This window comes from Magnolia sinica, chromosome 1 (genome assembly GCF_029962835.1).
Source record: "Magnolia sinica isolate HGM2019 chromosome 1, MsV1, whole genome shotgun sequence".
In the NCBI taxonomy this organism is placed as follows: domain Eukaryota; kingdom Viridiplantae; phylum Streptophyta; class Magnoliopsida; order Magnoliales; family Magnoliaceae; genus Magnolia; species Magnolia sinica.
This window is the reverse complement of record NC_080573.1, coordinates 76,402,891-76,427,094: the sequence shown is the minus strand read 5'-3', so window position 1 is coordinate 76,427,094 and position 24,204 is coordinate 76,402,891. Positions and strand designations below refer to the sequence as shown.

Below are 24,204 nucleotides of genomic sequence, written 5' to 3'. Positions count from 1 at the left end.
CTTGTGTAGATAGATGATGAAGAAATAAAAGAAGATGAAGTGTACGATGAAGAAAGATAATATAAACCACCAATGGATTTTGATTTCAAGTGTTTTATTCCATATGACACCACACAGAGACTGTTTTTACATATATTGCTTAGTGATGACGACGTGCTTTAGATAAGAGATGATAGCACATGTAAATTGTGGAGATTGGAGATATATCGAAATTACTATGTTTGATAGTATCAAACATACAATTCTGGGTTGTGGCACATACTGGATCTGTAGAAGAGTCTTCTATTATTGGAAAATTAGATGAATATAGCTACAAATTTTCTATTGAAAATGGTCAATTGAAGATTGTAAAAGGAGCAATGGTACTTGCAAATGGAGAGTTGATAGGCAATTTATGTTGGTTGATTGAAAATATTGTTATTAGCAATGTGATTGTTGTCAATGTCATGATCGACTCCGCTACAATCTAGCACAGGCATTGGAGTACTCATCTCTTAATTAAAGATGGCTTTTGCCCCTCATCTTGCATGCGTGCATACACATGCACAATGAAGCCTAGTTCTCTTAGGCTTTGGCATGGGCTCTCTTGTAGTGGTTTGTATAAAGGGTATTCCTTAGCGAGAAAGTTCTTGTGTAGTGAAAGAGTGGAAGAAAAGTCTTGTATTTCTATTTTCTCTTGTTTTAGTGAATAATGAAGCTCTATATTGTTTTTCCGTAGACATAAGCATCTTGCTGAATCACGTATGTAAATCTTTGTTCGCTTGTTTTTTCTTTGGCCTTTTAGGTTTTTTATTTGACTCTTTTGTGTTTTTGTTTTGCCTACATTGATTGTGTGTGGGTGTTTTTCTACAATAGAGCCTTGCTTATCCTCACTAAGAGGCAAGCCATCGGGTGGCTCTTATCATGATCTAGCCTAAAAATGAGTTGCCCCGCTAATTAGTTGGGCCACTATACAAAACATATCGACAACTTACAATATCTTAGCCAAGCTTGTTTCAGCTGCAATTTATTTTGTAAACTTTGACCGACCTGATTGGTGGATTGGACCATGGCATAAATACATACATATATAGGAAATGGTACTATCAGATCGAGCTCTATGGGCCCCACCATGATGTGTGATGGACATCCACGCCATGCATTGGTAGGTCCCTTCTAGGTTATAAGATGTGTCAAAAACCAACCATATCCAGAGCTCAGGTGGGCCACCCCATCTAAAACCATGGGGAATCATGCTTCAAACATCTAAAAGCACTTGGTGGGACCAGCTGATTTTTGGAATAGCCAGAAATTTTGCATGACACCTCATCCAAGTAGGACACACAATGATTGGGCTGAATGTTAAAACCATATGTCATTAGGCTCTATATACAATTAGAAATGTTTCAATAGGCGGGCATCCACTCTCAACTGTTATTAGTAGTGTGGCCTCACCTAAGTAATGAATTGGCTTGATTTTTAGGCCCATGGCTCACCATGGAAGGGTGCATTTGATTGATTGAAGGGATGGATGTCCATCACACATCACGGTGTGGCCCACATAGCTCAACTTCATGGGAAGCTCCCATGAGGTCGACCTCATGGTACCAATTCCATGTGTGCCTGTGTGTGTGATTTAGACATCCAGCCCATCCATTGCATTGGATGAGGGATCACACCAAATTTAAGGCCATTCCAAAACTCAGGTAGACCTTACCGAGTGCTTTTAGATATTTTAAGCATGATTTTCCATATTTTTAGATGATATGGCCCACCTCAGTTCCGGCTGATTTTCTGCACATCCCATAGCCTAAAGGAGACCTACCAAATGCAGGGCGTGATGTCCATCACACATTACGGTGGGGTCCACAAAGCTTAGCCTCATGCGAAGCTCCCATGAGGTCGACCTCATATATATACGGTGGAGCAATCTTGCCGCATGCACGTGCCAGTTTGATGTGTCAATCACAACTACTCATCTAACGGGCCCCACTGTGGATGTAAAATGGATTAAGATACACATCAATCAAGAAATCCTTGACATATGAACAATAAGAAACCGTATTGCAGAAAAATGGGTTAATTGGTCGACAGTAAGTAACATAAAATAAAGAAAATTTTTGGCTATGATTGTCTAATTACTGTGATATTCGACTCATACGCTACCGTATTGAGGCCCACTACATGGTCAACTCCCTGCCACGTGCAATGCAACGTTGAGAGATGTCCCAACTATACCTTGTTCTTCCTGGCCCTCTGTATCATCCTACACAGATGTATTGTGACAGGATACTAACCATTGGATCGAGGGTCATGTTTAAATGATGATGGGCTTCACAGTAAACTGGGAGGAAAATAAAACTCTTCAGATAGGAATTTTTCAACTCTTTTCCTTTGTATATGAGCTATTGGAATGGGAAGCAGATTGCGTACGACCCCAGGTCGGACCTCTAAGCATCCAACTAGATCTGTGTGGGGCCCACTGTCCATCCCTTTTCTAAGATCATGCTAGGGTATGAGCCCAAAAATGAGGCACATTAAATGCAAGAGTAATCTCTGGTGTGGTCCACTAGAGCGTTGGATCAGCCTCATTTTTGGGCCCATACCCTGGCGTGATCTTAGAAAATGGATGGACAGTGTGGATAAACAGACACATCATGGTGGGGCCCCACACAGATCTGGTCGGACGCTTAAAGGTCCGACTAGGGATTGGACACAATCCACTTCCAATTGATTGAAGGTCTAGGATTTTCCAATCTTGACGATTAACAAGGCATCCAACACCCTATGAATCACCCTAAACACTTCCTAGGTCCAATGGCTAGTCCCTATGCATCTGGAGCAAACCTTGTCTGATGGAGATGTCTAAGGAGGTTGTTAAGCCCATTGGAGTGACCAAGCAGGCCATGTACATGCTATACTGTGCGCCATAGACAGCAGGGATGCAGGACATCTGAGCCATCCACCAGGAGGTTAACACTGTTCTTCTAATGTAGCCCCAAAATCAAGCTGATTCATACATTAGTTGCATAGTTTACTGACAAAAAATATAATACTAATAACTTAGCAAATTACCTATACCAGCTCACCTTAAGCAGGCGGGCCTGATTTTGAGGCTGGATTGTTAACACGGTGGGATCTACCTGATGGATGACTTGAATCTCCTGTTTGTCCGCTGTCATTGTTGCGTGTATATGGGCTACTTTATATACACCAATGGGCATAACAACCGAACTAATGTAAATAAGTCTTCATCACCCCTACGCCTTTGGTTAGTCCAACATAATATATTCGGACAAATAGCCATAGGATAGGAGGAATGGTTTGGTGATCCAAGCCGTTGATTTGAAGATATACATAGTGTATTGATGAGGATATCCAGGCCGTTCACAATCAGCAAAACTGACTTGATCCAAAAGAGGCCCGTTAGCTTAGCTGATCAATTGTCAAAATCAATTAGATGGGCTGGATAAATAAATGGCTCACGTTCTTATGTCAAATAAGCAAATCAAGGCCGTCCAAGAGATTTGAGAGGAAAGTAAAAAATGAAGCCATGCCCAATAGTAAACATATCTAAATGAGGAGCAACTCACATATCAAGTGAAGAATTGAGTGACATATTTGCATATCTGAAATAGCTCAACACAAAATATGGGCAGAAGACATTTGGGACACTAGATGAAGTTGTGCAAACCAACAATGACAATATATATAAACAAACATCCTCAAGGTGATGAAACTACTCATGAGAGTTATTCAACTTATAGAATCCAACGAGATACTTACAATGACCTTTCTCAATGATGCCATAGATAAAAGTGAAGTGACATTCCTTCATGATGTCATGGATAACGCGAAGCTTACTATTTGACATGATTATATATATATATATATATATATATATATATATATATATATGGGAAAAGGTACTATGCACTCGACCTCACGAGTCCATCCCATGAGGTCGAGCTGTGTGGGCCCCACCGTGATGCGTTTCGAACATCTACCCCATCAGTCAGTGCACCATTCCATCGTAGGCCTAGGTCTCGAAAATCAAGTCAATCCGTGACTTGCATGGGCCACACCACATACAGAAGTGGGGAGGGGCCGTGCACCATTAAAACATTCATAATCATTTTTTGGGCCCACCAAGATGTGGTTTGCAAATCCAGCCCATCCATTATGTGTGTCCCACTTGGATGAGGGTTTAGACCAAGTTTCAGCAGCATTCAAAACTCAGGTGGGCCCCACCAAGTGCTTTTATATGTTTTAATGGTGTCTTCACATGATTTTAGATGGTACGGCCCACCTGAGTTCCGTATACGGCTGATTTTTGGGATATCCCATAATTTAGAGGAGACCCATCAAATGCACGGTGTTGATGGTTGACACGCATCACGGTGGGGCCCACACAGCTCGACCTCACAAGAGCTTATCGTGAGGTCAAGCGCATAGTACATTTTCCATATATATATATATATATAGATTACCGGAAGAGAATTGACAAGCGTTGGATAAATCAGCTTCACAACAACCTTCGTGCAACAGGTAATGTCTAATTCTAGTAATACCAATGCACCTATTGTTATTAATTATTACTAAAATATTTATATGATGTAATTGTTAAAGTTTTTGTTTTTATTATTGTAATGTATGATATTATTAATATACGAGATACAAATATGATGCATCATTTCTCAAGAATGAGGAGGTTTATGTCAGGTTGAAAAACATGATAAAGATATTAGAGTCAACTTACATTTGCAGATACAGGTATTGAACAAAGTGAGTGCAAATTTAGAATCTACTCAATATTTCATGTTCAAAAACATAAAAGAATACAAATTTAGAATCTTCTCAATATTTTAGATTTTTTATTTTTTATCCTAATTTCTTTCTTTAAAAAAATAACAGTTATGAGGCAGCATAGTGACTTGTAATGGTAACAATTTTTGGCCATTAAATTGCCCAGGTCAAGTTCTTTCAAGCTGGGGAGGACTGATGCAGGCTGAACTAAGGCCAATCCCATTAGACCCAAGCCCAAGCCACACAGTTGGCCCATCAGTAAGGAAGCGCAAGTCGCCTAATTAAGCAGCTAGTTATGCAAAAATCAATCAGCCAAATCTTCTTAAATTCATTCATATCCTTAAGCATCTTTTTATTAATTTTTCATTTTTGTATTAGGTCATTGTTGTCAATAATATTATGAACCTACCTTCTTTGTACATCTAAGGAGTTTATTTAAGGGCCTTACATGAATAGGCTCAAGGCATCTTTGAACTGAATAAAATTTCTGAGGATTTTTATTTCTAGTTTTTTTGTGGTTCTCATAGACGAAAGGTGCCTACGTTTGGGCGGATCCTTCCCATAAGCCAGTTGCACCACAAACTTAGGACATTGACTTCACTTATTGATGAAGTGCATAAAAGTAACAAGGAATACATCTTTTGTTAAGATAGGTGTGAGTAGATTGTTGAAATTACATGGAAAATATTAGCGTGCATGTGAAATTCTCCCTTAAAAACTACCAATAGTTATTCATTCCAAGTGTCTCATACTACCATTTACAAACTACTAAATTTTACATTTTTCTTTTTCTTTTTTCGCTGGGGGGGGGGGGGGGGAGGGGTTGTTATTGATGATGTGCACGCACATATGCACCTAAACATGCAGACCCATCAACCCAGAACGACTAAGTGCCAAAGCATATACCTCTTGGGTGGGCCATAACCAGAAATAGCACAGACATAAATCCTAGCCTTTCGATTAGTTGATGTTAATTTCTTTTGAGTATCCAGAATCAAGCTACTGATCCGACAGTTGCGAATATCCATTTGGGTGAACTTTATAGGTTATACCCACCCATAAGGTGGTTCATACACAGCGTTTTAGTGGGAGTTGCTGCCATTTTATGGAGTTAAAAAACTTGCAGATTTGCTGGAGAAACGAGTCCAAGATGGCTCAGTTTGGTTGGCCTCCGAATACCAAGTCTACAATCCAACAATCCAAGTTTATAAAAACATCAGCTGAGTCAATAATCTACTCACCAACTTTTCAGAAAATTGGTGAGTTCCTTGTTGACTTGCTGAGTCGAACTCAGGAATTAGAAGACCAATTCCCAAAACAATTCTTCTTTTTCTTTTCTTTTTTTAATATTTCTTCATACTTGGTATGAGAAGAGTCAGCACTCCGCAAATTTGTGTGCTATGATGACAACAGCACCCCATTGACTGGAAGCAAGGACCCCAGCACTGGAAACTAATAGGTTCTGTGGGCCTTATTTCAGCAGACAACAGAGGACAATGGCTTCTAAGGACTAATAAACAGGGTGTCAGGCATACCATTAAGCCCTGTTTGGTAGATGCCTAAAAATGAGTTCATTTCATTTTAATTATCAGTAATTATGTATCAGAGATCAAGATCTCTGATACATAATGAGTTCATCTTAACAGTGATTATGTATTGGAGTTCAAGATCTCTAATACATAATTACTTTTAACTAAAATGAGATGAACTCATTTTTAGGCATCTTATATGTTGTAAGAGAATGTGGTAGACACAAACCTGTGCATGGAGAGTTGCGCAATACCACAATCCACAGTTCGGATGCCAACCCCTGCAGCCAGTATAGGACCGATCGTAGATCCACATCCCATATCATTCCTTACTACAAATTCCTACATAGATATGAATGAGTTGGTGAAACAATGTCAGTCTATTTCTCATCCATTCACAAACATTAAATCTGCTCATAATATTGGTCATTTTTATTTTGAGTAGTGCCATGGTCTACTCATGAAAGTAGCACCTAAATCCTACCCTCCTCCCTACGCATGTGAGATCTAGGCCATTCATCAGGTTGGTCCATTGCGCTATATGCTGTGAACCAAAAATTTGGTCGTTCTGGTCATGAGATGGACCATTTGTGTTTTTGAATGGGATCTGTGGTCAATTTTTTTAACTGCCACTTTCTCATGCATGTGTGACCCACCTAATGAGCAGGCCGGCCTGATTTTTGGGCTACTGAACAAAAATGATGGGGCCCACCAGACTACATGTACATGTGATTCCCAGCACAGTGGCATGTAAGGAAAGTATTCAGATGGTTGCTCTTGCATACTCTTTTATTCATTTATCCATTGCTTTGCAACATCCATAAAATGTTTTATCCACACAAATTAAATACAAGCAACAGAAGCTGGATAATCAATAGGAAGAAAGCAACATTTTTCTAAGGCTGAAGAATCATTCGTGAGCTCTTTCCATCAGCAATAACAATGACGATTATGATGATGATGATAATAATAAGAAGAAGAAGAACAACAACAATAATAATAAGGGTCCATTTGGCTTCTCTTATCTAATCCAATGAGAGCCACTTTGATAAGGGCCTGTTTGGGAGAGTGGATTTGGAACCCTCCTATTGTGTTTGCCACCCTGAATTGGGAATCAACTTTAATCCAAAAGTAGTTATGCATGGTATATTTACAGGGGTTTGAATTTAATTACTAAATCAACTTTAATATATCTAATTAGTGACGTATGTAATGTTTGACACAATGGTTGTAATAAGCCCACTGCAATATATGCTTTGCCCGAAAATGATGAAATTTCAAGTCTCGAATGGGCCACAAGCACCAGATCATGTCCAAGTGACTAACCAACAATTTTTAACTGTTGATTTACATGGACAATGTTTGGACGGTGTTGATCATCATATTAAAGTAATTATAGTGATGCGGTTGATAATATAATTATTTTAGGATATCATTAGTCGGTCATGTGCCCAATAGAATAATAGTATGGTGATACACATGTTACACATGCAACTCTTGGAAGGATTTTAGATGTAATCCAAGCTCTCACCGTGGATTTCAAACCCCCTCTTTGAAGGGATTTGAAACCCCCTGGATTTGAAACCCCCAGTTACTTTATGGTGCCAAACAACCAGGGGATTTAAAATCCCCTCAAATCCCCCGAAATCCATGGTGCCAAACGACCCCTAAGACTTTTTGTTCTAGCCCTCGTTTCACAATAAGCTCATTTGGTAAACAAGAGCGTTTTTCAGATGTAGTTGCTGTCATTTTTAAAATTGCAATGACTCCATTATAATCCATGTGGAATGTTCGTATTTTTCTAGCTATTGATTGGATGGCCAAAATCATCCAATCAAGTGGAATGTGAGGCCCACATTCAATATGGATCGTTCATCATATCAGCCCACCTTCAATGTCAACCGTCCATCATGTGGGCCCACCTTCAATGTCCACCATCCATCATGTGGATCCCACCTTTGATGTGGACCATTTATCGTTTGTAGCCCACCTTTAATACGAGTCTTTCATCATGTGGGCCCACCTTCAATGTGACGGCCATGTGAACACCCTTTGATGTCAAACTGAGGTTGCTCAGTCCATTGCAATATACATGATGGTCTTGTGGCACCATGTAGATACATGCACCTACTAATGGTGTGCTACTAAACAATCAATTGTTTTAAAAGAAACAGAAAGTATAGTTTCATTACTCATGGTTCAAAATAAACATAATCCATGAAGCATAAAATCATAGCCACAAACCCACAAAACAACACTACATTGATCCAAGAAGGGCATCTACAGTTGCCTCTCTAACCGCCAACACCCTTTATGTTGTGAGGTCAATATTATTGGCATTGTGATCACTATCATCAACCTAGTCTTCAAATTCATAGTATTATACATTTCAATCTATTCAATACACGTTCCTTTTCAATGCTTGGATGGTGAGAATTTGTTAGTATCTTTCAAGACAAAAAGGTCCTATGTTCTCATTGAGTAAGGACTAGTGGTCAATTGAAGCACGTGGCCCACCACTGGCCTGACTTCTAGGCCAAGGCATGTTTGAGTTGGGGCCCAACTGATGAATGGCCCAAATCTCAACAGTTAGGCGTCCACAAGTTCAGTAGCTCGATATGGCCTAATCCACGTTGTGCTGGGTTTGGGCCACGATGACCTACAGGCCCCACGGTACATCAGGTGGGCCCCATTGTATAGATGCCCAGGTGCACTCATTGGTGTGCTTAACATGTAGCTTCAAAAAGACCCCTCGTCAACTCTTTAACCGTCTATTTCTTTTGTGCACGTCGAGGGCCCACTTAATGGGCAGATTGGCCTGTTCCTCAGATCAGGGCATCTACAAGGTGGGACCTACCTAATGAGCCGCTCGAATCATGCACACAATGGCAGCCAACCAGGCCCAGTCCCGTCTTCTTCTCCCTTAGGGTTTGAAGAGAAAAACCCATCAACACAACTGGACCCATGGCAACAGTTGCTGCTTCTCAGAGAAAGAAAGTGTGAGACGGCCATGGCGGCAACAGTTGCTGCTTCTCAGAGAAAGAAAGTGTTGAGACGGCCATGGCGGCAACAGTTGCTGCTTCTCAGAGAAAGAAAGTGTTGAGACGGCCATGGCAGCAACAAGCGAGAGAGAGAGAGAGAGAGAGAGAGAGAGAGAGTAGATGAAGGCAAGATGGGAATTTTTTTAAATGTTTTAAGCCCTAAAACATATACCTGCTTAAGGAAAATAAGCACTTAAAAGAAGGTGAACTCTCCATGACTAAAGAATTAAGAGACCTATTTGTAGAGATGTAAAATTATACCTTTACCAACCAATCAATTTTTATTTTTTTTAAAAAAGAGACTTTTTTTTTACAAATAATCAAATAAGCTCTTATTTGTAGAGATGCCAAATGGCTCCTGACAATAATAATAACAACAACAATAACAATAACAATAAGGAGAAGAATAAAATAATAATAATAATACGAACCCATTTGACAGATGAAAGCACATGTGCCTACTATATGCCCAACCGTCAATCCTAACAGAGATTCCATAAGCATTCGCATGCCCATCAAATCCTGAATTTTCAGATTGCTAATTTTTTGTTCTTGAAGTTGAAATTTTCAGTGTCCTTGCAGACGCACCTTCATGTTTTAAATCAAGAAAGGCACAAATGCCAGCCCATATGGTGCTTATGAGTGTGCACCATATTTGTGTTCTCTATCATAAACGAACTGAGAATCGGCATGATTATCAACATATCATCATTAAAAAAATAAAAACAAAAATTCCTTGGAAACATGTCTAGAGTTCCAGGATCAAACAAACCACATTCACCACAGATCATCAGAGACCCATAATACATTGGAGCATGGGGGGATGAATGTGGAAACAGAGGCTAATAATTCCAAGGGTGTGTATAGCTCAGCTACCATATATGCGCCCACACATGCTGACATGGCACATGGGTGTGAGATCCAAGCCGTCCATTAGGTGGACCCAACATGTAAATGTGCCAGCCCCAGAATTAGGCTAGTGCACCCATCAGCAGGCCAGAATGTACAAAACAAAAAGCTGATAAGGAAAAGGCGACCAACAGTTCACATTCAAAGTACGCATGTCCCAGTTGGCCGATATCACCACACTGTCAAGATTGTTGACAGAAATGTAGCAACAGAAACGTAATCTCACAACAGATAATTAAATGAAAAGAGATATCTATTAGGGAAGAACAAGAAGGGAATCATTTTCAACAATGGACCTAAAGCTCTCAATATGCCGGATAGGGCTAAAAGCCAGGGTCTGCCCAACCCCATCCCATTCATTTGTCAGATCTGAAAAGTAAGACCTAAACCAGCCCATGATAACCACAGAGTGGTCTGGACTTGGGCCTGGATCCAGCCCATTTATGTACTGGGCCTGACAATCAAGATAGGGCACTCCTGGCTGATATCCAAAATTGAGGCTTGAGATTTAGCCTGTGCTGGGCTGGGCCTGGAAACCCAACGGACCAGCCCAGCCCATTGACAGCCTAGGTAACTACATCTTGACTATCAAAGGTGGAATTTCCTATGACGAGTATATATAAAGGAGTACACTGTTGATAGCCGGTTAGCCACCCAATCCACTCTTTTGGAGACATCCCAAAATTAGAGCCAATCACGCTCCATCCTCTTTGCACTTTGGTTTCAAGACCACTGCCCAGAAAGGAGAAACACTATCTAGGACATATGCTTGTGTTGTTCATGAAATTCGACTATCACCAACCGTTAGTGGAATCACCAATTTCCATAACAAGGGTTCACTAGAATTTTATAAACCAAACAACAAATTCAGATGAGACAATAGCCCTAACTTTTATTTGTGATCAGCCTCTCGGTTACGAGGATGATCATTGTGAATTAAGAGAAAGTAACATATCTATGGACTTGCACCGAAAACCTCTCATAACCTTTCAACTACCAGCTCCCAAAAACCCCAACACAGAATTCAATGGGAGCCATCTTGCCACGTCTCCTGGTGAGAAATAGCTGGCATTGCTCCAGAAATTTCCAACGAAAGTACACCCTCTAGCAACTACTATCTATGGTAGAAAAGGAAATTTTGAGTTTCTAGAGCATGTGTCGCACCCCGCTTCCGGCGGTTGGCTCTCCAACTTCCTGAGAGTTGGGACTCAGTTGCAACAGCTTCCGGCCATGCCCCAGACTCGACGTACAAGCTCACTAAATTCCTGAACTCCGAATTTGGCCATCAACCACAATACGTGCTAACCATACAGCATCATGTAAAAGCATACATCATGCCAACTATGTATATACATATGTCCAAAATACACAAGTGCAACGGTGTCTAAAGCACTATGTATATATACAAGCCCATAAAAGAAAACAGTAGAAGAAATCTATCTATCCCCTCAAACCGGGTGGTAACGCCACCTTGAAAATAAAAGAGCATGGTGATGAGCCCAACACTCAGTGGGTCAACTCGGGCATCGGAAGGTAAGCACAAATTATCAAGGGCCTTCCTTAATCAACAGATAAATAGACATAATATCAATGTGAACATTTTATAACAGGAGTGTATTCGGGTATCGTAGCATGCGGTACCGCGAGCCATCGGGGCCTAACACCAAGAGTCACTACACAAGCTAGTCCCATACCTACCTTGCGAAGTGATATCAAGGTGACAGACTCCTGATCCAGAATAGCCCCAGACCTGTTGGGAATCGTGGCCCAATGGGAAAGGTCCACATACCATGATTACATGCCTACTAACCCGAGTGTTATACATGTAAATATGCATACAATACCTACCTATCGACTCTGTCGAAATCAACAATGTCGTGTAGAGTAGTAATGTATCTCTGGCACCATCCCCTCCCAATGGCCCAACTCATCCACCACCTAACTTCTTATAAAAAACAGTGTCGCACACACCCAGGTCGTGCTCATCATTCCGGCTTCAAAGGTCTATGGGACACATTTGCAAATGAGGCATTTTGGGCTCGTCACACCCCATCCCATCCAACCTCAACAGTGGGAACACCGCCACCCGACCTGTAATGGGGCTTACATTTGTTTTACCCCACCTGTCCTCAATAATCGAGAATACGTCATACACCCTCAAGTGGTTTGCCAACCCAGACCTAACAGTAGGTAAGCTTGTTCCACCTCTTCCCCTCTGGGTCTCATCAGTATAAAAAAGGGTCCTGTCACCCCATCAACTATGCTCACCTCCCACCCGACCGTTGACGGAGGAGGACCCAACCGGTACCAATTAGCAGGCTCAAAGGGAGGAATGTCCCTCTCCCTACCAAATCACATCCTCGCAGGAGCCTCTCTTCTAGCCAACGCTAGGTACATCTCATTTTAGGCACAACCTATTCTAGGCACACATAATTCTCTGGCTTGTTTGGCTCGCAGCCAAGAATCTAGACCAACACAAGAGCCCTAAACCATAACAATGCAATCATGCGTAGTCGTGCATGCATAAATGCAATGGCAGTCTATCATGTTCTCGAAACTATGCAGAGTCCATTCATCATCACACTCGGAATTCATGAGTGTCTAGGACCCTTGGGGCGTACCCCAATATCACGGCCCGATGTTCATGGAGATGGTCCACCTGGGCCCTTGGCTTACCCAAAACTGGCTAGGAAACACAACACTTGCTCATGAGCAATGGGCCTCTCGTGGGCCTTAAACCGGGTCCAACACCAATTGTATACGTATTTATATGCCATGTATGTAGAGAAATGCATCTACAAAACTCAGCCAAAATGTAAGCAAGTGTGTAGGAATATGCCTCTACATTTACTTAGGCTCGACAAGCCTATTGCATACATTGCAAATGGGGTGAATGACAAAAGTATAATAATCCATAAAATAATTATAACAATCATCAAGTGGGCCTAGCTTGGCCCAACATCCACATCACAACAATCGGGCCCAAACAAAGCCTGCCAAGTCCATGCTCAAGTGGCACAAGGGTGGTCTGTAAGCATCATAAAAGCTCCATATTGAAAAAGTATTAATTTTCCACTCATGTTGTCTGCTTGAGTTTTTGCTTGGCTTTATTGGGCCCAACTACTAAAATGAGCCAGCCCAACTACTAAAATGAGCTACAAGGTGGATGAACATCGTAGAAATAAAGCACATACATCAAGCAGGCCTAAGTAAATCCGGGGTGGGCCACAAATTTCCATGTCCAAATCAAAAAGTGGGCCAGGCCATGTGGGTTTCGATTATCAACCATTTGGATGGCACAAAAACATCACGGTAGGCCATGTAAGTTTCAATGATCAGTGTTCGATCAACATTGTCTTGCAAAGGCGGGGTCCACTTATATTTGGATTTGCCACAATTTCAAGCTCAAACCCCTGGATGGTCTCATCAAGACAAATGAAAAGCATAGATATACAACATATACAATACAATGGGCCAGCCCATGGTGGAGAGACTGACCATCGGAAGCGAGGTGCGATAGACTTAGTATCAGAGCAATAATCTTGGGAAATCTGCAACAAAACATTGGTTGAGAACTTAGCATACATTTAGGATTTCTAGTTTGGAGAACGAACTTAGTCTTCCTTGAGAACATAGAATCATACATAAGATTCCCCTGCGTTCATTCCTAAATGTTTGTTGCTCTGTCCGCAACATGGCCTTAAAGAAGTTACTAGAGCCAGTAGAGACATCAAAGATGTGGTCGGTGCCAGAGGAGCCGCAGTCGTCAAAGGGAGACATATATAAAGCATTAGGGAGCATGGCCCCATTTATGGCAGTGGGTTAGGTAGGCAGGACACCCTGATCCGCAAGTTCGAAGGTCAAAGGGAGAGGCTTCTGGCAGCGGGTTAGGTAGGCAGGACACCCTGATCCGCAAGTTCAAGTGGATGAGCCCATCGGCGTTTTGGGGGGAGCCAAACCCTATGGTGGCAGAGGAGTAGAGAGCGCAGATGGAATGCCTGTTTTCGGTGATGAGCCGGTTGGCGGAGTAGAAGGTTACTCTAGCCACGTTTGTTATGGAGGGAGAGGCAAGATGTTGGTGGCAAATGGAGACACGCACCGTCGCGCCAGGCACAGTTTAGACTTGGGGCTCGTTCTACGCACGTTTCAACGTGAAGTATTTCCCGAAGAATGTACAGGCGAAGAAAGAAAGGGAGTTCTTGTTGTTGGATCAAGGCTCCATGACAGTGGCACAGCATGAGGACCGATTTACAGAGCTCTCGTGGTTTGACGCATAGTTGGTAGCAAATGAGGAGCACCACATCAGCCGCTTGCAACAGGAACGTCGGCCAGCGATTCAGAGTCGATTGGCAGCTCTAAACATCATGTAATATGCCGATCTCATCCAGCACGTGAGTAGAGTAGAATAGGATAGAGGAGGCCCATCAATTCCACGAGGACAAGGGCAAGGGGCAAGCTGCACCCCCTCAACAGCAGAGAGCTACGAAGCGGTAGGAGACGGAGCGATCCACAGGCTAGCTACTAGTACAGCAAAAGTTCACGAGGAAACACCACAATTGTAGCACCCCGGGACATCTTTCTCAGGATTACCGATGTCCGCGGAGGTGGCAAGCAGCTACGAGCACCGAGCCCAATGGCAGCAGCAGCATGTCCAAAGAGGGCCAAAGCAGCACTTGCCCTAGTTGTCTTTTCTTCCCCAGCTAGTGTGTTGTTTGTTTTGGGTGCATCGCATTCTTTTGTATCTCTTGCTTTTATCTCCTATTTGGATGTTGCACCTAGACCCTTGGATAGGTAGTTTGTTGTAGCTACCCCTTTGGGTAGGTCAGCAACCTTGAACCTAGTGTGTAAGGAGTGCCTTGTGCCAATTGGAGATTTTGTCCTCCCCGCTAATCTGATTGTGTTGGAGATGTCAAAATTCGACGTCATTTTGGGGAGGGATTGGTTGGCAGCATACCACGCCAAGCTTGACTACTTTCAGAAGATGGTCACTTTCTCCATTCCTGGTTGGCAGTCATTTCAATACCAAGGGATGTTGAGAAAGGGGCCATTAGAGAGGTCGATGGCAACCATAGTAGCTGATGTAGAGCTCTGCAAGCAGAGAATTGATGAGATCTCAATTGTTTACGAGTACCCGGATGTGTTTTAGGAGATCTTAGGGCTACCGCCAAAGAGGTCCATAAACTTTTGCATTGATCTTATGCCGGGGACCGCGCCGATTTCGATCACACCACACAATATGGCACCTTCAAAGCGGAATGAGTTGAAGGAGTAGATTGAAGAGATATTAAGGCAAGGTTTTATCCGGCCGTGTGTTTCACCGTGGGGAGCATCGCTCTTGTTCGTGAAGAAGGATGGGTCGTTGAGGTTATGCATGGACTACCACCAGCTCAACCAGATCACTATAAAGGACACGTATCATCTGCCAAGGATAGATAACCTGTTTGACCAATTGAAGGGAGCAAAGTTCTTCTCTAAGATAGACTTGCAATCAGGGTATCATTGGTTGATAGTTTGAGAGGACATTCTGAAGACTACATTCTGATGTCACCATGGGCACTACAAGTTCCTTGTCATGCCATTTGGACTTACAAACGCGCCCGCGGTGTTTATGGGTTTGATGAATGACATGTTCCGGCCATATCTTGATCAGTTCGTGATGGTCTTCATTAATGACATTCTAGTATATTCACAGACACAAGGAGCACGAGCAACATCTAAGGATTGTATTGCTGACCCTACGAGATCATCGGTTGTATGCCAAGCTGGAGAAGTGTGATTTTTGGCAAGAGAATGTGAAATTTCTTGGCCACGTAATTACCCGAGACAGTGTAGTTGTTGATCTATCAAAGGTAGGGACAGTGTTAGATTGGAATCGATTTCCTTCAGCTTCCTTGGTCTTGCTGGTTACTATCGACGATTCATAGAGGGATTCTCCCGCATCGACAGTCCCTTTACTCATCTGACATAGAAGGAGGTGAAGTTTGTTTGGTCTGACACTTGTGAGCAGGCATTTTGTGAGTTGAAGAAGAAGCTGACGACCTCACCCGTCCTCACCATTCCTACTAAGGGTGGTGGTTTTGTAGTGTACAGTGATGCTTCTCTCCAAGGATTGGGTTCTGTGTTAATGCAACAAGGGAGGGTGGTCATGTATGCTTCTAGGCAATTGAAGCCTCATGAACAAAACTACCTTACACATGATTTGGAGCTAGCAGCAGTGGTCTTCACACTAAAGTTGTGGAGGCACTATTTGTACAAGAAGTATGAGCCATTTTCTGACCATAAGAGCCTCAAGTATCTATTTTTGCAGAGGAAACTTGCCGTAGCGCGGATGGATGGAGTTCCTAAAGGACTATGACCTTACTCTACAGTATCACCTAGGCAAGGTTAATATGGTTGTGCATGCCCTGAGCAGCAAGCCGCGAGGTATTGTTGCATAGTTGATGGTTCGAGAGTGGTTGATGTTTAATGTTGTAGCAGACTTTAATGTTCAGATGAGCTTGGAGTCTTCTACCATACGCCTCTCAAGCTTGTCTATTCAGCCGACCCTAGTCAGCAGGGTGATTGAGGCACAACGGGCAGATAAATGGTTAAGTCTCATATGACTAACAGGTTGATGCCGATGGAGGAGTGCGCTTCAAGGGGAGATTGTGCGTCCTAGATCTAGCAGATATGAAGAAGGAGATCTTGGACAAGGCTTAGTGCTCCAAGCTTACCATCTACCCAAGAGGGACCAAGATGTACAAAGATGTGTGTAGGCAGTACCGGTGGCCGGGTATGAAGAGGGAGATAGTAGAGTACATAGCTCGTTGCCTCACATACTAGCAGGTGAAGGCAGAGTATCGTCACCCGCCAGGGAAACTACAGCTGCCACCGGTCCCAAACTGGAACCAAGAGCACACTTCTATAGACTTTGTTGTGGGTTTACCGAGGACTCATCGAGGACATGACACAGTTTGGGTCATCATCAATAAGTTGACCAAGACAACTCGCTTTCTCACCATACACACCACACATAGCCCAGTGGAGCTGAACCAGATGTATGTTGAACTAGTGGTGAGACTGCATTGAGTCTCAATTATTATTGTTTCAGATCGTGACCGATTTCAGGAGGCGTTATGATGTAGGACCGATGCATGAACTCAAATATTGTGTGAGATCAATCAACAAAATTAACTTAATTAATAAAAAACACAAAACTTGCTATCATCATCACAAACACCAAAATTCCAAGAGAAGATCATGCATAATTCTAGCCTAGGTTATCAAGCATCATCCTACAAGGCCATTAAATAAAGGAAACTAGAATCTAATGGATGTAGGGACATCCAAATAGCATAAGGTAAAGACTATTTCAAATGAGAAGATCAAATACTACCTAGGGTGAAATTAGGGTTCAGGAAAATTAGGAAAAACTTGGAATTAGGGTTAATAGGATAAATTGGGTAGAGGGGTTAAAGGTTTAGGTACTACGATAAGGGAATTAGGGTTTTGAATGAAAGGAATGTAAGGATTTGGGCTTAATTGAAGAATGTGAAGAGCTAGGGTTTGGTGATTTGGGGAAACAGAAAAATTTGAGATTTATATGTTTAGGGTTAGGGTTTGGAAAAGAGAAAGTAAAGTTTTGATGCAAAGGTAGTGGAAAGCCAAAGGAACAATAGTTTGGCCGTACAGCCCACCCTATGGGTTCACACGTGTGGGCTAGGTTTGTGAGGTTTTGGGTCCTTAGGGTTTGGCTCGCCTATAGATGTATATGGGATAAGGATCAGAAGAATGGTGATGATTTGGGATGGAGAAGAATGAAGAACTTGAAGAATACCTTGATGGTTGATGAAGGGGTGAGGATGTGGGGGATAGATGGAAGCCTCGCACCCCCATTGATGAAGATTAGCTTCGCACCAATTTTCCTTCCAATTCACATGGAAGTCACATTAAAATCACATGAAGACGGAAGAAGCAAGGAGCTTTTTTCTCTCTTTTTTTTTTCTCAAAAAAAACCTAGTGAAGAGAGGTCATTACAACTTCAACCGTCTTATGAAATTTGACGAAAATGACCCTAGTCTAAAGAAAAATTAACTAAAATCATTCATAAGGTGTCCAAACAAAAAGTAATCATAAACTAAATACTAAAAGATAATAATGTCCAAAATGATGAAGACAATTCACAATTAATGGCCCGATCATGTGATCCATGCAATCCAACAGCCTAATCGTCACGTCACTCGAATTCGACGGTCCAAATCACTCCCTAAAGCAACCCGTGTGTACCTTCCTAGTGTAGGGTCTTTCAGATGCCCACACATGCACATGGGGTTTTCAACATGATCATGGGTACTCGCCTAGTCACAAAGAAATTGATGCGGCCCACCTCCTCTAATACGTACGCAAAGGTGTATGTGAAGTGATGTCCTCATCATGTTAGGTACCACTCTACACTTCAGCATTGCCTTTCACCCCCAAATTGATGGGCAGACCGAGAAAGTCATACGAGTGTCAGAGGATATCTTGTGAGCTTGTTCTTTAGACTTCGGGGTAGTTGGGAGGATCACCTGCCTTTGGTGGAGTTCACATACAACAATATTTATCATTCGAGTATTAAGATGGTTCCCTACGAGGCAATATTGTACGGACGGCCTTGTAGATCCCCTAGCTGTTGGGCAGAGATTGGCGAATGCAGCTATCACGGACAGGAGTACGTGCAAAGAGACGACCGAGAAGGTCTCGCTGATCAAAGAGTGGATCTAAGTAGCGTAGAGCAAGCAAAGGGGGTATTGACCATCGTTGGAGGGACCTAGAGTTCTCAGTTGGTGATCATGTGTTTCTAAAGGGTGTCATGAGATTCGGGCAGAAGGGGAAGTTGGCCCCTCGCTTTGTAGGACCCTTTGAGATCTTGGATAGGGTTGGCTCAGTTGCTTACAAGTTGCTCTACCTACTCAGTTATCTAGTATCCACAACATTTTTCATGTATCGATGCTGAGGAAGTACCAGCTAGACCCTTCGCATGTCATTGATTGTCAGGAGCTAAAGGTTCGTGATGATACCACTTATGTCGAGTAACCTATCCACATTTTGGACTGGAGGGAGCAAGTCATTCGGTCGAAGGTGATCCCGCTTCTGAAGGTCTAGTGGGGATATCACAATGAGGAGGCAGTGTCTTGGGAACTAGAAATGAGAGAGTTATCCTTACCTGTTCAAGTGATTGTATGACATGTATTGCTTTGTATGATGTATTGTATTTGCCCATGTTATATGATGATTTGGTATTGATTTGAGTGTATTGTGTTTGGTGTGGAATTTCGAGGACAGCTTTTATTAAAAGGGTAGGCTATAAACCCTGGTGTCAGTTAGTCGTTTTCAACTCAATGACCCGTGTGCACGTGTAAGAGCTCTGATCGGGATCGGGTCTGTTTCCCAAATGGAATGGACCCCGTGTGTGCTTAGAGTGCTCGTAGACACGTCATGAGTACCCCCATACGTTTTCATCTTGAACCAAATCCGAGCGTCCGGGCGAAACGCTCGTGTACCCAATTTGCACTCGAACTGCCCGGTAGGCGGAACAGAGGGTCTCGGATACACCGTTTTAGATGGCCTGAAACCTACGCCATGATGACTAGCTCATCGCCATGATCCCGTACGTACCCTTTATGCATCAATCTAGTGTCCGATTGGGAGATACGCCACGAAACGAGACGACGCGTACATTTGTGGGAATACGGGGCCCGAGGCCCATTCCCTTGTGCACACTTAGTGTGCCCATTGCCAGCAACTAACCTAACCTATGTCAACACCCTCCATTAGCTAACCCATGACCTCACCATCCACCCACTTCACATGCACATGCCACCTAGCCCACTACATGCTCATGCACTCTCACATGTTGACACATCAGTACAAGCCATGCATGGGCTAGAACTATGATGTGGACATCAGTGGTGCACCCTTTAGAGTGTACCAGAGGAGGAGGCGTCACCTATAGAGTACTGGAGCGGAGGAGTTGATGTGGATGGACACTTGGTCCATCGGAACCATTTTCTGACGCGCTACGAGTGCAAGAGCGGCATGACTGCACCCTGACCATAGATTCATGGGTCGGATTTACCCTACCACACAGGTGTTTTAGTTTTAGGCATTTTTGTTCTTTTTTCTTGTTTCAGGGGCTTAATTGCACTTTCTTTATTTTTTTGTCTTTTTTGTTATTTTTCTTGTTTTCAGGGCTTTAGTGCACTTTTACTTTTTCCATAGCATATATACACGTTGTGAGAAACCCTATTTTCATTATTATTGAATGAATAGAAATTCGTCTCTTTCTTCCTCTTTATTCAAAAGATTAGGGTTTCAGGATTGACTCTTGGGTGTTGAGGATTCCACCCCGATTTCAGGTTTCCTTATTTCTAGATCTTTAACGTACAGGAAAAGGTAAGAATTATACTCCTTTTCTTTTGACGACAAAAGGACCTGTACTTTCTTTATCTCGAACCCTTCATTCTTCACCCCTTTTGTTCCTCTCTGGATAACCCCCTTTCTAGTTTGAATGGGAAAGAGGGATGGTTAGTCAGTAGAATCAAATCCAAAATTTACCATGGATTGACTTATGCTAGATCTGGGATATCCTCATATCCCTAGGTCCTCCCTTTTTACTGTTTACGTGATTTTATGCTAAGCAGATTGTTATCCCCTCCCTTGACCCGACTAGTGATGCCGAGGATGATACTGTGGAGACTATCCCACTTTGAGTGGTGAGGTGCGCCTTGACCCAGGTGAAGGAAAGTGAAGATTGGCGCAGAACCACCATTTTCCACGCTTACACCAAATGTGGAGAAAGGAGCTGCAAAGTGATCATAGACAGTGGTAATTGTGAGAATGTAGTTTCCCCAGTTACTTTGAGTCGCCTGGGGTTGAAGCCAGTTCCTCACCCCAACCCGTACAGAGTTTCTTGGGTGGATGCAACATCCCTCCCTATGACCCAGCGATGCCTTGTTCCGATTCAGTTTGGACCATACAAGGACAAGTTGTGGTGTGATGTGGTTACGATGGACGTTAGTCATATCATCCTGGGAAGGTCGTGGCTCTGTGACAAAGATGTCACAATATTTGGGCGTACGAATAATCGTGTATTAAGGCATGAAGGAAAGAAGCTTGTCTTGAGCCTGCCCCCTCCCATATTGTCAACAAGAGCGAAAGATGTTGCGTCCCCAGGCGATCCTAAGAGTTAAAGGGCGCCTCAGTCGAAGTCTCTCTACATTATAGATGCTAAGGAGTTTGAGAGAGAAACCAAGGCAGGGACTATGGTGTACTACCTACTGGCTAAGGAGAGTACACCTGAGATTGCTATGGGGATACCCTAGGAGACTCGTCTGGTCCTAGAGGAGTTTCGGGATGTCTTCCCTAAGGACCTTCCAAACAAGCTTCCACCGATGCGAGACATTCAGCATGTTATAGATTTCGTCCCAGGCGCGACCCTACCAAACCTTCCTCACTATACAATGAACCCCACCGAGCGTGCCGAGTTGAAGAGGTAGGTGGATGAATTGCTTAAAAAGGGATTCATTCGTGAAAGTCTAAGCCCGTGCTTCTTACGCCCAAGAAAGACGGCACGTGGCGCATGTGTTTTGATAGTAGAGTCATAAATAAGATCACTGTCAAGTATCGGTTTCCCATCCCGAGGCTTGATGACACGCTTGACATGATGGCCACCTCTACTATCTTTTCAAAAATCGACCTCGAGAATGGTTATCACCGAATTCGTGTTCGCCCGGGAAATGAATGGAAAACTGCCTTCAAGACAAAGGACAAGTTGTATGAGTGGCTGGTTATGCCCTTTGAGTTAACTAATGCCCCAAGTACGTTTATGAGGGTGATGATCCAGGTGTTGCGACCCTTTATGGGCAAGTTTTTAGTTGTGTACTTCGATGATATCCTCATCTATAGTACGTCCCCTAACCAGCACATCGAGCACTTAAGGTAGGTCTGCAACGCCTTACGCGCAGAAAAGCACTATGCGAACCTCAAGAAGTGTTCCTTCTTGACCTCCCGTGTTATCTTCTTGGGGTTTGTTGTATCGTCAAAGGGTATGTCTACAGACCCTGAGAAAGTCAAGGCCATTGTCAATTGGCCTGAGCCGCATACTATACACAACGTGCGAAGCTTTCACAGCCTAGCTACATTTATCAGTGGTTCATCCGTGGATTTAGCTCGATTATGGCTCCCATCACAAATTGCATACGAAAAGGGGAGTTTCAATGGACTAAAGTCGCGGCACGGGCTTCTAGGAAATTAAAAAGAAGATGACAGAAGCGTCAATCATGCGTCTACCTGACTTTACCAAAGCCTTTGAGGTAGCGTGTGACGCGTCAAGTATTGCCATACGCGGAGTGTTAAGCCAAGAGGGACATCCTGTGGCCTTTTTCAGTGAGAAGTTGAACGAGGCTAAACAACGCTATTTCACTTATGACAAGGAGTTCTATGCGGTTGTGCAATCATTACGCCATTGGCAGCATTATTTATTACCGCAAGAATTCGTCCTGTTCTCTGATCATGAGGCCTTGAAATATTTGAGCTCTCAAAAGAAATTGAGGGAATACCAAGTGGGCACGATTTCTTCAAGAGTACATGTTTGTGCTTAAGCGCAAGGCCGGAAAAGAGAATAAGGCTGCTGACGCATTTAGTCGTCGTATCATGATGCTATGGTACATGAGTATTGAAGTTACAGGCTTTGAGCAACTCAAGGGTGAGTACTCAAATTGTCCTGATTTTGGGATCATTTATGCGTCATTGTCTAATGACCCGCCCTCGAGGAGTGCGGAGTTTGTCCTTATAGATGGATATCTTTTTAGAGGGGACAAACTCTGTATCCCACGCACATCCCTCTGTGATTTTCTAGTTTGGGAGCTACATGCTGGAGGGATGGCAAGTCACTTCGGTCGAGATAAAACAGTTACCCTAGTGTCTGATCGTTTCTATTGGCCTAATCTCTAGTGAAATGTGGCTAAGGTTGTAGGGCAGTGTGGGACATGTCAACTGGCTAAGCAGAGGAAGCAAAATACAGGTTTATATACTCCTTTGCCAGTTCCACATGTCCCATGGCAAGATGTCAGTATGGACTTCGTGCTTGGGCTTCCGAAGACTATTCGTAAGCATGACTCCATACTCTTGGTTGTTGATCGATTTTCTAAGATGGCCCATTTCCTACCCTATTATAAAACCTCAGATGCCTCCCACGTTACTAAGTTATTCTTTCAGAAGGTTGTGCGACTCCATGGAGTACTTAGATCCATCGTGCCTGACAGAGATACTAGGTTCACTAGTTTTTTTTGGAAGACCCTCTGGCATCTTTTGGGTACGAGGCTCCAGTTTTCTTCAACATATCATCCCCAGTCAGATGGTCAAACAGAGGTAGTGAACCATAGCCTAGGGAATTTGTTAAGATGTCTGGTTGGAGACCACCACAGGACCTGGGACACTATTTTTCCCACAGCAGAGTTCGCATATAATTCTTCAGTGAACAGGTCCACAGGAATGAGCCCGTTTGAAATTGTTTCAGGTCTTAGACCTCGAGCCCCCATAGATTTAATCCCCATGGCTACCCCACAGCGTCCTTCAGAGTTAGGAGTCCTTCGCCCAGCATATACATGCATTGCATAGTGAGATCAAGAGGAAGATTAATTCAAGTAATGACCATTATAAACTTTCTACTGACACTCAGAGAAGATTTAGGGAATTTCAACCGGGAGATGACGTCATGGTTCGTATTAGGTCTGATCGGTTTCCACCTGGATCCGTGAAGAAGCTTCGTGCCTATAGCATAGGCCCATATAAAATTGTGAAAAGGTTGGGGTCTAATGCTTATGTTGTTGATATCCCTACTACCATGGGCATCAGTTCCACATTTAATGTGGAAGATCTAGTTCCCTTTCACGAGCCATTACCTCTATCCAGTGGTTCCC

General features: G+C 43.0%; 1 protein-coding gene across 7 annotated transcripts in view; it reads right to left on the bottom strand.

The window, feature by feature from the left end:
• LOC131251031 (probable aspartyl aminopeptidase) overlaps nt 1-24,204 on the bottom strand; it is a 119,446-nt gene that overhangs the window by 11,779 nt on the left and 83,463 nt on the right. For 4 of the 7 annotated variants that reach the window (XM_058251535.1, XM_058251498.1, XM_058251504.1 and 1 more), the window contains one exon: nt 6,544-6,656. The exons of 1 other annotated variant lie outside the window; for it this stretch is intronic. In XM_058251535.1, the coding sequence (XP_058107518.1) occupies nt 6,544-6,656 (113 nt within the window). Of the gene's footprint in view, nt 1-1,804; nt 1,972-3,076; nt 3,415-6,543; nt 6,657-24,204 lie in introns of those variants that run through there. 2 more of the 7 variants (XR_009173568.1, XM_058251509.1) reach the window with 2 other exon arrangements.